Source organism: Balaenoptera borealis (genome assembly GCF_965194805.1).
Source record: "Balaenoptera borealis genome assembly, chromosome: 2".
Taxonomy (NCBI): domain Eukaryota; kingdom Metazoa; phylum Chordata; class Mammalia; order Artiodactyla; family Balaenopteridae; genus Balaenoptera; species Balaenoptera borealis.
The window spans coordinates 157484643-157498391 of NC_138867.1; the positions used below are offsets into that span (position 1 = coordinate 157484643).

Genomic DNA, 13749 nt, shown 5'->3' on the forward strand with positions numbered 1-13749 from the left:
TCATCCACCAGGGGCCAGGGGAGGGAGGGAGGGAGGGAAATGGAGGCCGGAGGCTGCAAGTTCAAGGCAAATTAGCTGCGATTTGCAAAATTCCAAGGAAAGGAGAGGATGCAGTGGAAGCATTTGGGGTTGGTAGTCTCCTAATGGAATAATGGGTGTCTGGAAACCACCAAAAAGCATAAAGTATGCATTGATGCATAGTCTACGTACTAGAATTAGAGGGCTGGGAGGAAGCTTACCCATTAGATCCACTGCAAGCTGGTCATTTTATGGGTGGGAAAACTGAGACCCAAGAACCGCTAGAGGTCATTAGGAGAAGGGAAAGGGATCTGAATGTTTCTCCAGGGCCCACAACCTGCCAGGCACTTCTACATTCATGAGCACATTTCCTCCTCACAAGTGAAGTAGGTTTTATTATCTTCATTTTACAGATGAGGAAACTGAGGCCCAAAGGGATAAATGGCGTTTCCACTTTGATATTATGGGGTAAAACCATGGTGACGTCTGGTTAGCTACAAAGCTCATCTTTTCCTCACTCCCACGAGCTGTCTTTTGGACTGAACTAGGGCTTTCTTCCCCAGTCTTCTTACAGACCCACGTTCCCAACTCTGCAGTGCTGTTTACCTGCTGTATGACCTTGAGCTACAGTTAGAGGGTTGTCGCTTCACCTCTCTGAGCCTCAGTTTCTTCTTCTGTAAAATGCATGTTGCTTTAAAAGTTAAATTCGATCATCTGGAAAGCACTTAGCACAGTGGCTGGCACAAGGCGTTAACTCTAAAATTGACAGCTGTTATTACATTATCAGTATTAAATGATCGAGTTGTGCCTATGTCAATCTCCCAGCTGAGAAACAACGTTTTAATAGTTTAAGCATCTTTCTTCTCAGACACTTTTTTTCCTTCCTAAGAAAAGCAGTCTCAGGCCAAAACTGACATCTTCTGGAGGGCCTGAGACCAGGAATCGGATGCATGGGGAGGAGGGGTTATCACCCTGGCTCTCCAGGGCTGGCAGGAGGTTAAGTAGCTTGTGCTGGGAGAAGTGAGTGAATTGTTTTCACTGGCGGCTCCCTTAGGCAGCCACTGTATTTTTCCACTGTGTGGATCACAGTGGAGATTAATGTTGGTTCAGCCAGTGTCTGCCAAGCAGAAAGTGATGGCCCGAGCCCACGGGGATGTCAGCCATGGCATCTGCCACGGACTCGAAGTCGCTGGTACATTTCCACGAAGGGAGATATTTGCAATAGTAGATTTCTAGGGTTTGATAAAAACACTGGGTATGGTTTGTTTTGAAAGGCGTGAACACACTTGTAATTGGAAGCCCAGCCGAGGAAATGAACTTGCCAGCCCAGGGTAAGTTCTTAGAACATGGAACACAGGGATCTTTCAGGCCCTGGGAGTCAGGTGGTGCATGGTGAACCAGTGCGGAAAGGTCAAGGCCTTGAACGATGGGGCTGGACCAGGACCACTACTCAGAGCACCCCTGGAAAAGTAAAGTAAGATTTTCGCTCTTCTGCTTCCTACAGCACTTTGTCCAGAAACAGGTAAAGGAGTGCAGGGGCTAAGGGGCCAGCAACCCAGGAGCTTCACTGTTATTTAGTTCAACATTAAAGACTGGATTATGGGTTGGTAATCAATTACACCTTCTCTGCTTTGGCCTGTTTGGCAAGACAGAGTGAAAATCGAGACTATTGCCCTAGAGCAAGTCAGATTTAATTGTCTATCTTCTTCAACAAAATTATGAAATCAGGGCAGCAAGTGACCTGAAGGAGGCAGCCACCAAAAATGCTGTGTACATGTGCAGAGATGCCTAGGGGATGTGCTCCAAAACAATAATGGTCAGGTTGGGGGTGGGGATTTCTGGTGATTTGTCTACACTGTATTTGCTTATAGTGCTTGGTATTCTTTTCACAAAAAATAAAGGTCTTTTCAAAGGCAAAAAAAAAAAAAGCACACATGAGAAGCAAGTGATAAAGCACAAAGCACATAGAATTAGGAAACAAAACAGATGTAGGGCCCAATTCCCCCACTTGTGCCACTTAGCTATGTTGGGTCTCACCATCTTCATTTGCAGATCTTGCTGAGTTGTTCTAGGGTCAGTTAGCACTCCCTGCCTTGCAGATAGTAGAAACACATTTATAGCAAATGTGTTGAAAAACTATCATCCTCATCACTTCAGCAGAGATCAGAGAGGGATGGGAGGCTTTTTATGTTATCCTGGGGAAGGTATTAAATGGAAAAAGCAACCAAGTAAATGGCCACTTCTTCCTAGTTTGGGCTCTGGGGACACTTGAGGGAGACATGATGGGAAGATACATAGGTGGACACTTGAATCCAATACCAAGAGCTCAGCTCCAGCACCTATGTTTTTTGTTTGTTTTTTTATGATTGATCACACTTCTCTACCATCCTTGCAACCCAGCCATCTTGAGGGACTGAGGGGCCACCAAAGAGTATGGGATCAGATGCCAACACATTCTGGAGGACCTTGTTCTCCCCTATTTCAGTGATGGGAGAGGGATCAGTGGGGCTGTCCAAGAAATAAAGCATCAAGATTTCAATAGAAATGCCATAATTTATTCTGTTGTATAAAAAAGTCATCCTTACGTAACAAAATGTCTTCTTAGAAGAAGAAATATATTATTTCAGGTCATAAATAATCAGCAAACATACAACTGTTGGCAACTTCAAAACAAAACAAAACAAAACCAACACTGGTGCTTTCCATCAGTGCTGAAAACAAACCTGCTTAGGCTATATTTACAGGATATTACAGTACTCACAACAGAAAATTGAGGTATTTGGTTCTTCTAGGAGTAGACACTGACATTTGTGAAGGTGGACCACCTACACAAAAATAAATAAAATAAGGTATATTCTCATATGTATATGTGTCATCGGGAATGGTAATACTGGTAGGTATGTCAAGCATGAAAGTGTCTTCAGAAAACAGGGACAAGCAAAAAGAAATCGACTCACACACTGAGTCCTCTCTCTTCTGCCCCATTTTGTCAGAGGGACTTGATGTACCCACTGTATGTTGGTCCCGAAACCTGCTGAGTTCAGCAAACGTCTTGGCGCTAAGTCATCACTACGACCACTCAGGAACCCAGTGGAACTCGGGTGAAATTAAATAAATAAGGACCAGCCCTCACAAGCCCCCTTCCCTGGAGTTACTGCATTTCCCCTTTCAAGAAGGAGCCTGGAGTCCTGGTGGGTTGTGAAGATCACCTCCTGTGGCCTTTCAGCAGCTGGGAGAAGTTGTAATGGGGCTCTGAAGGTAGCTCAATGCACTGTTCGTGGGGTGGACGGGGATGGAGACCGGGAAGTTGAAGACGGTGGTGGTGGAAGTGCCGCAGTCGAGCACAGCCATGGAGGGACTCCCCGCCTCTGCCGAGCAGTGCGGGGCCAGGACCTGGGACTCAAACTGCAGCAACTGGCCCATGAAGCTGAAGTTGGGGGAGATGATGCTCCTCCTCTGCTTCACAAACTCAAAGGCCTCATCCAGCTTGACTCGGTTAGTCCTCATGAGGTAAGCGAGGCAGATGGTGGCTGATCGGGAAATGCCTGCCTGGCAGTGGACAAACACCCTTCCACCAGCGTTCTTGATGGAATCTGGAAAACAAAGGGCAGCTGGTTACTTGAGAGCCCAGGAGAACAACCCCAACCCCAGGAATAGGGTGTCTAAGAAATGTCATGTGTGTCCTGTCCAGAGATGGTCAATATCACCTCATGCCATCACACAGACACTGTTTGTGGAGGCAATGTGGAAAAGAACAGCAGGGGATTTAAACCCAGACAAGGCATCACCACTAAGCAGATTGCTATTGCACAAATCAATTCAACATTCTGAGATTCAGTTTGCTAATCTGTAAAATGGGACATCGAATCTATATTTCTCAGAGATGCTACCCACACCAGACTGACATTAATGTCTAGAGGAAAGCTCAAAAGTATGTCACTCAAGTTCTTGCCACAGAGTTTAAGCTCAGTGACTAAAACGGAAGGAGTGAGGCAGAAGTCCCAGGCATCTGTTCCATTTACCTATGAAGTCAATTGCCTCGTTGAACCAGGAGCTGATGTCGGCCTTGTGGTTGTCCTCCACAGGGATGCTCTTGTACTGGTAGTGACCCTCAAAATGGTTGGGACAGTTGGCTGAGACGTTGATCAAGGCAGTGATGCCCAAGGCATCCAGCATGTCCTTGCGTGAAGCATGATAGGCACTGCCCAGGTACAAAAAAGGCAGGATCTCCACTGGGCCACCCTGAAATCCAGAAATATCCAACACTTGTCAAGCTTTATTCAATGTCAGTGCTGGTGCCCACACCCACAAAAACTCCCTGCTGGAAAAGTCAGTTTCAACACTGGGTGAACTTTGCAGCACTGCTGTTAGAGTATAAATAAATAGGGGACTAAACCCATTTGCCTAGGCAGGGCCAACAAGTTCATTTCTGTAGTGCCAACAATTAAGAGACCCAGCTCCATCATACCACTTAACCATGGGATAAATAATATCCCCGTGTCCCCTGTTATAAATAAAGCTGCATGTCACTTTCTATATTCTCACTAGCGCTGCTCTTCCACCTTTGCCAGCTGTTCCTTCTCCCCTCGGGCACGGCTCCTCCCTACTAACCTGGTCGTAGAGTGGGGTGCTGCAGGAACTGCACCCGGATTCGGCGCTGTCGGGGACGCTAGTACTCAGGGGAAGGCTGAGCCCCATGGGGGTCGACTGTTTGCTGCACAGCTCCGGGCAGGAAGCAGAAAAAGCTTCATATCCTCCTGGCAATAAAAAGAAGACATATTTTTTTTCTGTTAGTACCACTGAGACAGGGCACCTTCATACAACTCCCCCATCCACTAGGGCTGTAACTTTACCCCGGAGAGGCCCAGGCGAGTCTTTGTTCCTAGTGCCAAACAAAGCCAACAAGTTCCCACAATGCTACTCAGGCGTCCAAGCGCTCCAGGTGGGGCAGCCCCCCAGGAGCTGAGGGCCCGGGGTCCCCGGGCAAGGCGGCAGGGGGGCGTGCGGTCCGCCCCTGAGCACCCCCGACGGCGTACCTTTGAGCAAGAAGATTTGCGCGCCGCGCGCCTCGCGGCAGAGCGCTCCGGCGGCCAGAGCCAAGGTGCCGTCGCGCTTGGCGCAGTCCAGGGCGGCGCTGCGCTCGTCCAGCAGCACCACAGCGTGGTAGGCGCCAGCCAGCAGGCGGCCGCGCAGCTCGGCGTTGGGCACGATGTGCTCCAGGCCCATGGCGCCCTTGGCCCGGCGCCGCACAATGGTGCTGAAACGCACGTTGACCGAGCCGACGATGTGGCCGGCGTTGAAAGCGAAGAAGGAACGACAGTCCAACAGCAAGCACTGCGCCGCGCGGTCCCGCAGCAGCGTCCGCAGGCCTCCGGCGTCCAGGGAGCCCACTTCCATGACCATGGCCGGCCCCAGCGCCCCCAGCGTGCAAGTCCTCCTGGGCTCTTTGTCCTGGGAAGCCAAAAGTAGGGCGACGGCTTTCGAGGAAAAGCCCGACCCTGGTTTTCTTTGCGCCAAACCCCAAACTGCCTTTGGACTGGGCGAGGGTTCGTCGTGCGGGACTCTAGACCACCTCGGTTTCCTTGCTGCTCTCCCAACTGTCCCGCCGGTCCGCCTAGTCCCTATAGCCCCGACGTCCTTCACAGTGAGCCTGACCCGCGGGAGCGCGTTTATATGTGGCCTCTCGGCAGGCAGGCGAGGCGGGGCGGGGAGGGGCGGGTCTCGCGCGCTCAGGGGGAGGGGGTTTGTTTGTTTGAATAGCGGTCACGTGACCGGTGCGGTGACGTCACCCGCCCTGCCGGGCTTGGCGCCGGAGGAGCCAAAGGCAAAGACGTCATCGGCCTCCGAGTGGGGTCCGCTGGCTGCGCTCTGGCTCCGGCTCAGGCCCCCGCCAGGCCATCCGGCCTGCGCCTGGCGCGTCCCCGGGGACCTGGCCCGCGCCGCTCTCCGGGCCCAGCGGGGAGGGGAGGGGGCGGGCGCTCTGCCAGGCGAGGACTGACCTCCCGGGTGCGAACGGCAGGGAGATCGGGCCGTTTGCCACCGGCCTCCGTCTCCCCTCCCCCTCCACCGTGCCGCTTCCCAGCGCCCCCTCCGCCGCCCACCGGAGCGGAAAGGGGTTTCCTTTGTTTTTGCATACACGTGGGCCCCTTTCGCCCATTGCCTCGTCCCCAGTTGGCGAGGAAACAGGTTCCCAAGGAGAAGCGATTTACTTGCCCAGTATCACACTGCTGGGGGTGGGGCAACAGCGAGGAGCCTGAAATGAGGGTTGAAGACAAATCCATCCCAGAACAACCGGGCTGAGTTGGGGTGGAGGTGTTCGGGGAAATATTCTCCTGTTGCCCAGACTTTCCTGTTACTTAAAATGTACATTTAACGAGTAAAACGCCTTCCAATCGATTACCAAGCGGAAGAATCTCATTCCTAGTCGTGTAGTCCCTAGAGGATTGTGAGCCCATGGAGGGCAAGTCAGGGGGCTGAAATCAGGGTGAGGGCTCGCAAGGTGCGGTTGTGGATTGCGGGGTTCGGCGTTTAAGGAGGCGACCCCCAGCGCGGCTCGACAGCGCCCCACCAGGGGCCGCCAGACACGTTTCTGGTCACATTTGCCTAAGACTGAGCGGCTCCATCTCTTTACGCCCCAAATATGTACTGATTGAGCGCCCACTAAGCGCTGGGCTTGGGAGCTGCAAAGGGGAACAGGGACCGGGCGCAGCCCCCACACCCTGCTTCTCACCATCAATATGGGCCGACCTCGAAATCCAATCCTACAGCGCTTTAAGAGGATTTCCAGGACCTGGACAAACGTTTGGGAAGACCCCACGCGGTCACCCTTGTCCTGGGCTCTAGTGACGCGCCCCTGGGCGGCGGAGCCCCTCTGCAGCGGCACCAACAGTGCTAGGTACACAAACATAAATATCGCACCACCGTGCTGGGGTGCCGAATCAGGAACATTCTGTGGTTTCTTCCCCTCTCCTCCGGGGGAGGGGGGCGTTTCACTGCCACCCCGGGTGGTTGATCTGTGGATTGTATCATCAGAGGCAACTTCTGCATTTGCCTCGCTTAGCTTCTGTGTTCTTACATGCTCAAACTTTCTGCCTAAATTCTAGAAAAGTAAAAGGCTAAGTGCTTTTTTCTTTTAAAGGGCGTTTTCTACCTTCAGATGAACATTGGCTGAGGACAGCAAAGAGGTCCTCAGATAATGGCAACGCCCTCCCTGTATCTTTTTTAAGAAAGAAAAAACTTGTTTGTTTATACTACTTATTCATCTGAGGAACTCAACATATTTTATGCGTTGAATCATAAAATGTTACAGCTGCTGACTTTTCACAGCATGCGAACTTGATCTGTCCCAAGTTTTGTTGTTTTTTACCAAGAGCAGTTTTTAATACCTACGCATTTTTTAAAAAGAAAACTTTTTTATACAAATATTACAGTGTTAAGTGGCACAGTCTGGCCCTAAAGTCAGATGTCTGCTGAGCTCTGCGGGGTTTTCCTCTCTATCCCTATCTGGAAAGAGCAGAGCTTGAACCCCACGCTGTCATTTTGCTGCTGGGTGATTCCAGGTGAATCTTTTCCCCCACTGAGCCTCTAAGCTCACATCTGTACAATGGGTTTACAACTGTCTACTTTGTGGATGGTTTGAGGCCCAAGTTAGAGATGATGGATGTAAGGAACCCAGGCCCTACCCATCCCTTCTTGTTATGATTCACTAAGTCTCTTGGTTTTTCCCTTCCTAGCAGAGCAATGCTTATATCATCATGCCACTGTGTGTTTCAGCATCTGGCATCAGAACCTGGGGAGAAGGTCACCACAAGATGCAGGTAGGTGTGGTTAGTACAGAGGTCCAGTTCAGGGTAAGGTCCCTCCTTGAGGCCAATCAACACACAGTGGCACAGGTCAGAGGGGTTAGTGGTAAAGATGTAGCCACCCAGGCCCCCAGTCCAGGAACTAGAGACACTACTTCTGGCTGGAGACAGAGCCAAAGAGAGGCCCAGCATAATCTGGTCTGTGGTGACTGCAGAAGCAGCAAGGGGCTGGAATTGTGGTCCTGATGGGCAGAAGGGCACAAAAGAGCATCAGGGGATTTTGACTCTGGGGAGAGAACCTGGCCTTTCCGACCTGGGCTCTTCCTGATTTTAGATGTACTTAGAAATAAACCTGGAGGCAGGGCGGGGCAGTGGGACCGCCTGGCCTGGACTCCCCACCCTTAATGTGTGGCCTTGAGTAAGTCTGTTTCCCTCCTGAGCCCCCACTCCTTCCTTCCTGTGATGGAGATAAGAACATGTACTCCTAGGGGCTGTGGGAAGACTCAGTGTAGCCGGGGTTGATATTACCCTACAATCTCTGTCTGAATTCTGCCCTCAAAGTCGACTTTGGAAAGAGTGGCACGCCCCCAGATGACAGGCAGAAAGTGGCCCTAGCTCACTGTCTGCTCTGTGACCTTGGGCAAGTGGCTTAACATTTCTGAGCCTCCATTTCCCCATCTGTAAACTGGGAATACTATCCATCCCTTGCCTGGTGTCGGTCACATATGGAGGCGGTGCTCTCAGGAGAGGGAGTTGGCTCCCAACATTCCTGTTCTCTTCCAGAATCCACAGCCCTTTTACTGTCTCCCTAGTGCTGTAAGGCAGGCAGTTCCTGCCTTTGCTCAGTACCCTTCCTTCCTAACTCCCTCTGTCCCACCAAATCCAAAGCCACCACTAGGCTCCACCCCTCCATCTGGCCCCACCCTCACTGCTCTCACCGACTCTTCTGTTGTTTTCTAGGCAAACCCCTGGACATGTGTTTCTCATCCTTTCCCACCCCCACACCTTTGCTCACACTGCTGCCCCTCCCCCTGCCAGGGTGCTATCTCCTCTGGGCTCCAAGTCCGAAAGTGGCATCCCCAGGAAGCCTTCTTTGGATTCGCCAACTTCTGCACCTGCACCCTGGAGGACTTTGTCCGAACTTTCTGATTACGTAAACATCTCTTAGATCCTTATCTTACCCTCCCTGAGTTGCTTAAGGGTAGGAGGTGTGTTTCTCTCATCTGTGACCTCCCCACCCTACTATCTTAGATACAGTGCCTGGCACATAGTAGGTCCACAATTTGTAGCATGGTGGAAGAATTTTCTTAAAGGTACTGTTGAAAAGTGTAAGAAGAGAGAAGGGGATGGAAATGGCCGTTTGTGGAGCCTCGCCGCTGTGCCAGCTGCGTTACAAGTATCATCTCAGGAACCAATCAATGATCCCGTGAGGCGGTTATTATCCCCATTTTATAGGCAAGGAAACAGCTCAGAGAGGAGAATGTGCCCAAGGTCACACAGCTGGTAATCATCAGATGCAGATCCAAACCCTGGGGCCTGTTCGATGGAGATATGGAGGGGGGGGGGGGAACCCAGGCATCCCGAGGTAGGAACCCCAGTCTGTTAAGGGCTCCCCGCCTGTTGCAAGTCCATCCCCGGCAGCTCTGGCTGAAGCCTCCGACTACCAGCTTGCCTGGAGCTCTGCTCACTGGGCAGAGTGGTCCCTGGCACCAGCCCTGGAGGGAGCCCGAGCCTCCTACAACCCCTGGCTCAGGCCCTGGTATCCCTGCTGCCTTTCCAAAGTCACTCAGTGTTTGGGATTTGGGGCAGCCACGGGCACAGGGACTTAGCAGCCAGTTGACCCATCCTAAGGGGCCGGCAAGGGGTGACTTCACCCTCCACACCCAGACAGTTAGGACAGAACCAGCTTCTGTTGCACAATCCTTACAAACAGATCTCCACGGTCAGGGAAGGCCCGTGGCAGTGCATCATCTCAGCCAGCTCCCTCATTTGGGAGACAAGGACCCAGAGAGGTTAGGCAACCTATCCAAAGTCACACAGTGTCCAGAACATTCTAAATCTAGTCAGCATTGTGTGAACTCTGTGTACAAACCCTTAAGTGTTTATCTCTGGAGGGTGGGGTTACTTTCATTTTCTTTCTTACAACTCTGTATGATTTGAATTTTTCAACACAAATGTGGAACTTTTGTAATCAGGAGAAAAAGCTAAAGATATTAAAAGGCAACCATATTTAGGGTAAACCATATTTACCATATTTAGGGTGACTTGTTAAAAGCAAGTTACAGAGTTAGACTGCCTGGGTTAGAATCTCGGCTTGACCACTCACCAGCTGTGTGTCCTTGGACAAGTTACTTTACCTCTCTGAGACTCAGTTGTCTCATGTATAAAGTGAAGATAATAATAACATCTATCTTGTAGTGCTATTGTAAAGACCATATGAGACAGGGATCAGCAAACTACAGCCCATGAGCCAAATCTAGCCTACTCCTTCTTTTTGTACAACACAAGCTAAGAATGGTTTTTATATTTTAAATGGTTGGGAGGAACATCAAAAGAAAAAGAACACTTTTGTAACGCGTGAAAGTCGTATGAAATTCAAATTTCAGAGTCCGTAAATAAAGTTTTATTAAAACTCAGCCATACACATTGATACTATCCTCTGTGGCTGCTTTCACATTACAACGGGAGGTGAGTAGCTATGACACTGTCTGGCTCACAAAGCCTAAAATATTTACTTATGTCCCTTTACAGGAAAAGTTTGCCAACCCCTGATATGAGATCATGGATGAAAAGCACTTTAGAACAATTCCTGGCACAGGGTAAGTGTTTAGTGAATTTTGTTCTTATTAGTATATGGATATTTATAAAATCTTCTTTCCCTAGGATGTGTTCAAAAGCAATAATTGCTTTTATATTTCATTGAGCCTAAGGCACAGTTTTCATATTTTAACATTCCTCAAAATGGAATATAACTTACAGTCGGAGGCATAGCATACTTAATTGACATAGTTAATTGCAAGCATTTCTCTTTCTTTATGGTGTATACATTAAAGAGGGGGGTGTCTCAGAATAGCTGACCTCTTAGGTCCAGGAGAATACAGTAAAGTAATTAAAGCACTACAACAAACAGTCTAGCAGGGGGACAGACTTGTCAATAGACAAGTACAACCCAGGTGCTAAGCGCCAGGGTAGATATCAGAAAGGCCAGAAAAGGGCCCTCTCCCAACTGGGAGAGAATTATGAGGGAAAGATGCCCAGAGGAAGGGATGTCTCCTTAGAGACAAAGACTGTTGTAGAATAGAAATGTCGGGATGAAACACCTCTGAGAGATGGGTCTCTGTTATCTACCACTTGGCCCCTGAGAGTCTCAGTTTTCTGCCTTATAAAATGGGGGCAGTAATAACCCCAAGAGACCAACTCTCAGATTCGCTGTGGGACCAGATAGCAGCCTGTGTGAATAGGCCCCATGGCTGACCATTTCTGTTTCTCCCACTAGCTTGGGAGCAGGGACACGGTTCCTTGCCTTTCTTGGTCCCCAGAACAAACCTCAAAGCAGGTTCGTTGGATAAACACATGCAGATGAACCCAGGAGCCCAGGAGAGGGACCAGGAAGTAACAGGGCCTCTGTGACTCAGACAGGCCTATCCCTGAACCAAGGGCACCGCCTGCCAACATGGCCCCAAGCCCCGCCCCAGGCACCAGGGGAACTGACGCCACGGTGAGAAGTGACAAATCTCTGTTGTTAGTTAATTTTTTTGAGACGGAATATGAATTGAGACATAATTTCCTTTTCACAATTAGAAAACACTAATTAACGTTGAAGGGAGCAAATGAGGTCATAGTTTGTCTATTCCAAACTCTCCCCTGAAGGAAGGAGAAGAAAAAGTTACCGGTGGTGTATTCAAAAAACTAGTTGAAGACTCAAAAATTGTGCCTACCAATTTTGCCTTTGTGGGTAAGTTATTTTGGGGCAGTTTTTATTAATAATTGCCAATCTCTACTGAGCTCTTGCTGTAAGCCCTAGCCCTTTGCCAAGTGCTTTACATACATTTCCTCCTAGACTGTGACACTAGCCCTATGAGGCAGGTACCATTAACCACCCCCAAAGGAAGAGATGAGGGAACCGAGGTCCAGAGAAGTTAACTAACTTGTCCAAAGGCACATACAAGTAAGTGGCGCAGCTGGGGGCCTGGCGCTTCCTCTCTGTTTTCTAAGTCCTTCGTCCTTATCTCTCCACAGCACACAGAGGGCATATCATGAGGGTGGCGTGTTGCGGCATTTCACTGTCTGTTTCATGGGATGATGACTTTTAGGGGGCTGCTTCTAGATGCCAAAGGAAGGGGACAAGGAAATAGGCCTCAGACTCGGGCTTTGTGCCTGGCCCTCCCTGACTCACTGAGCCATAGTGCACAAATGATTCATTCACTGGCCTCGACCTCAGTGGGTTTGGCCACCCACTGAGAGTGAAGTCACACCTCCAGCTTTCCAACGCATTCATTGGTTCACTCATCCACTTCAGGCAGGCAAGAAACAGGCCTGGCTGGCCTTGCTTGGGGTGAGGAAAGCACACAAATGCTTCTCGATGTCCTGAAGTCATGGCTGGACAGCTCAATTCCAGCCTAAGAGATCCTCCCAAGGGCCTGAAGTTGATTACTAGGGTTGTCGAAACAAAGTACCACAAGCTGAGTGACTTAAAATAACAGAAATTGATTGTCTCATAGTTCTGGAAGCCAGAAGTACAAGACCAAGGTATTGACAGGGTTAGTTCCTTCTGAGGGCTATGAAGGAGTATGTGTTCCAGGCCTCTCTCTTAGCTTCTGGTGGCTGGCTGGCAATCTTTGATGTTCCTTGACTTGTAGACGCATCACCCCAGTCTCTGCCTTCATTTTCATCAGTCATATCAGATTAGGTCCCACCCTAATGATCTCATGTTAACTTGATTACCTCTGTAAAGGTCCTATTTCCAAATAAGTTCACATTCTGTGGTACTTGGGGTTAGGACTTAAGCATATCTTTGGGAGGGAACATAATTCAACCCAAAACAGGGCCCCAAAGATAGCCCCCTAATAATAACATGTTCAATACCATAAAGATGGCCATTTGACCCAGGTAAATATATCCATTTAAAACGATCCTAGTGAAAATACTGAGAGTGGATTGGTTTTTTGTTTGTTTGTTTTTTGTTTTTTGTTTTTTGTTTCTCCTGGAGTTAAACAAGTTGATTCTGAAGTTGATATGAAATAATTATCAAGAATGGCCAGAAAAACTTAAAAAGAAGGGCAGTGGGGTGGGGATAAGTCCTACCAGATATTAAAAGATATCATAAAGCCCCAGCATTAAAATGGTGTAGTTAGGAATGTGAATAGCCAGACAGAACAATGGAACAGAATAGAAAGTCCAGAAAGTTGCCCAAGTACATATGGAAATTTGATGTATGATGAAAGTGGCATCTCAAATCACTGGACATGATGGACTTTTTAATAAGTGATCTTGGGACAATTGGACAGCCATTTGGAAAAAAGATTAAAGTGGACCCATACCTCACACCAAACACTTGAATAAATACCCAATGAGCCAGATATTCAGATTTTTTAAGTGAAACCTTAAAACTTGTAGAAGAAAACATGAGGGGATTCCTTTATAACCCAGGAGTGAGAAAAGCCTTTCAATGTAGGACTCAAAACCCAGAAACAATAAAAGAAAAACTTGATAAATTCAGCTACATAAAAATTAAAGCTAAATTTTAAAAAAGCTTTTTATGGAAAAAAAAAAAAAAACCCCTGCACGAGCAAAAATTTTTTTAAAAAAAGACAAATGGGAGACAATATTTGCAACATAGAGACAAAGGCTAATTTCACCAATATTTAAGGAGTATTTAAAAACAGATATAAAAAAATTAAAATATGATTTTAAAATGGACAAAAGCGGG

The 13749-nt window shown here is 48.7% G+C and overlaps 1 protein-coding gene and 1 long non-coding RNA gene across 2 annotated transcripts; one reads left to right on the top strand and one right to left on the bottom strand.

Moving 5' to 3' along the window:
- Positions 1 to 2551: 2551 nt before the first annotated feature.
- DUSP1 (dual specificity phosphatase 1) lies at positions 2552 to 5681 on the bottom strand. The gene is made up of 4 exons (XM_082382983.1): positions 5055 to 5681; positions 4630 to 4775; positions 4041 to 4260; positions 2552 to 3611 (listed from the first exon to the last, which is right to left on the bottom strand). The coding sequence occupies exons 1-4, from the start codon at positions 5419 to 5421 to the stop codon at positions 3241 to 3243; spliced, it is 1104 nt and encodes a 367-aa protein (XP_082239109.1). The 5' UTR covers positions 5422 to 5681; the 3' UTR covers positions 2552 to 3240.
- Positions 5682 to 5922: 241 nt separating this feature from the next.
- On the top strand, positions 5923 to 13635 carry LOC309623743. Its single transcript, XR_014241517.1, has 2 exons — positions 5923 to 11538; positions 11622 to 13635. It is a non-coding gene; the product is annotated as an uncharacterized lncRNA (long non-coding RNA).
- Positions 13636 to 13749: the final 114 nt, after the last annotated feature.

Excerpts from the sequence above, each read along its gene's own strand:
- DUSP1 (XM_082382983.1), bottom strand. The coding sequence starts at position 5,421 with ATGGTCATGGAAGTGGGCTCCCTGGACGCCGGAGGCCTGCGGACGCTG. Across the intron at positions 4,776-5,054 it reads GCAAATCTTCTTGCTCAAAG|GAGGATATGAAGCTTTTTCT; the intron begins GTACGCCGTCGG and ends TTTTATTGCCAG. Across the intron at positions 4,261-4,629 it reads GCACCCCACTCTACGACCAG|GGTGGCCCAGTGGAGATCCT; the intron begins GTTAGTAGGGAG and ends TCTGGATTTCAG.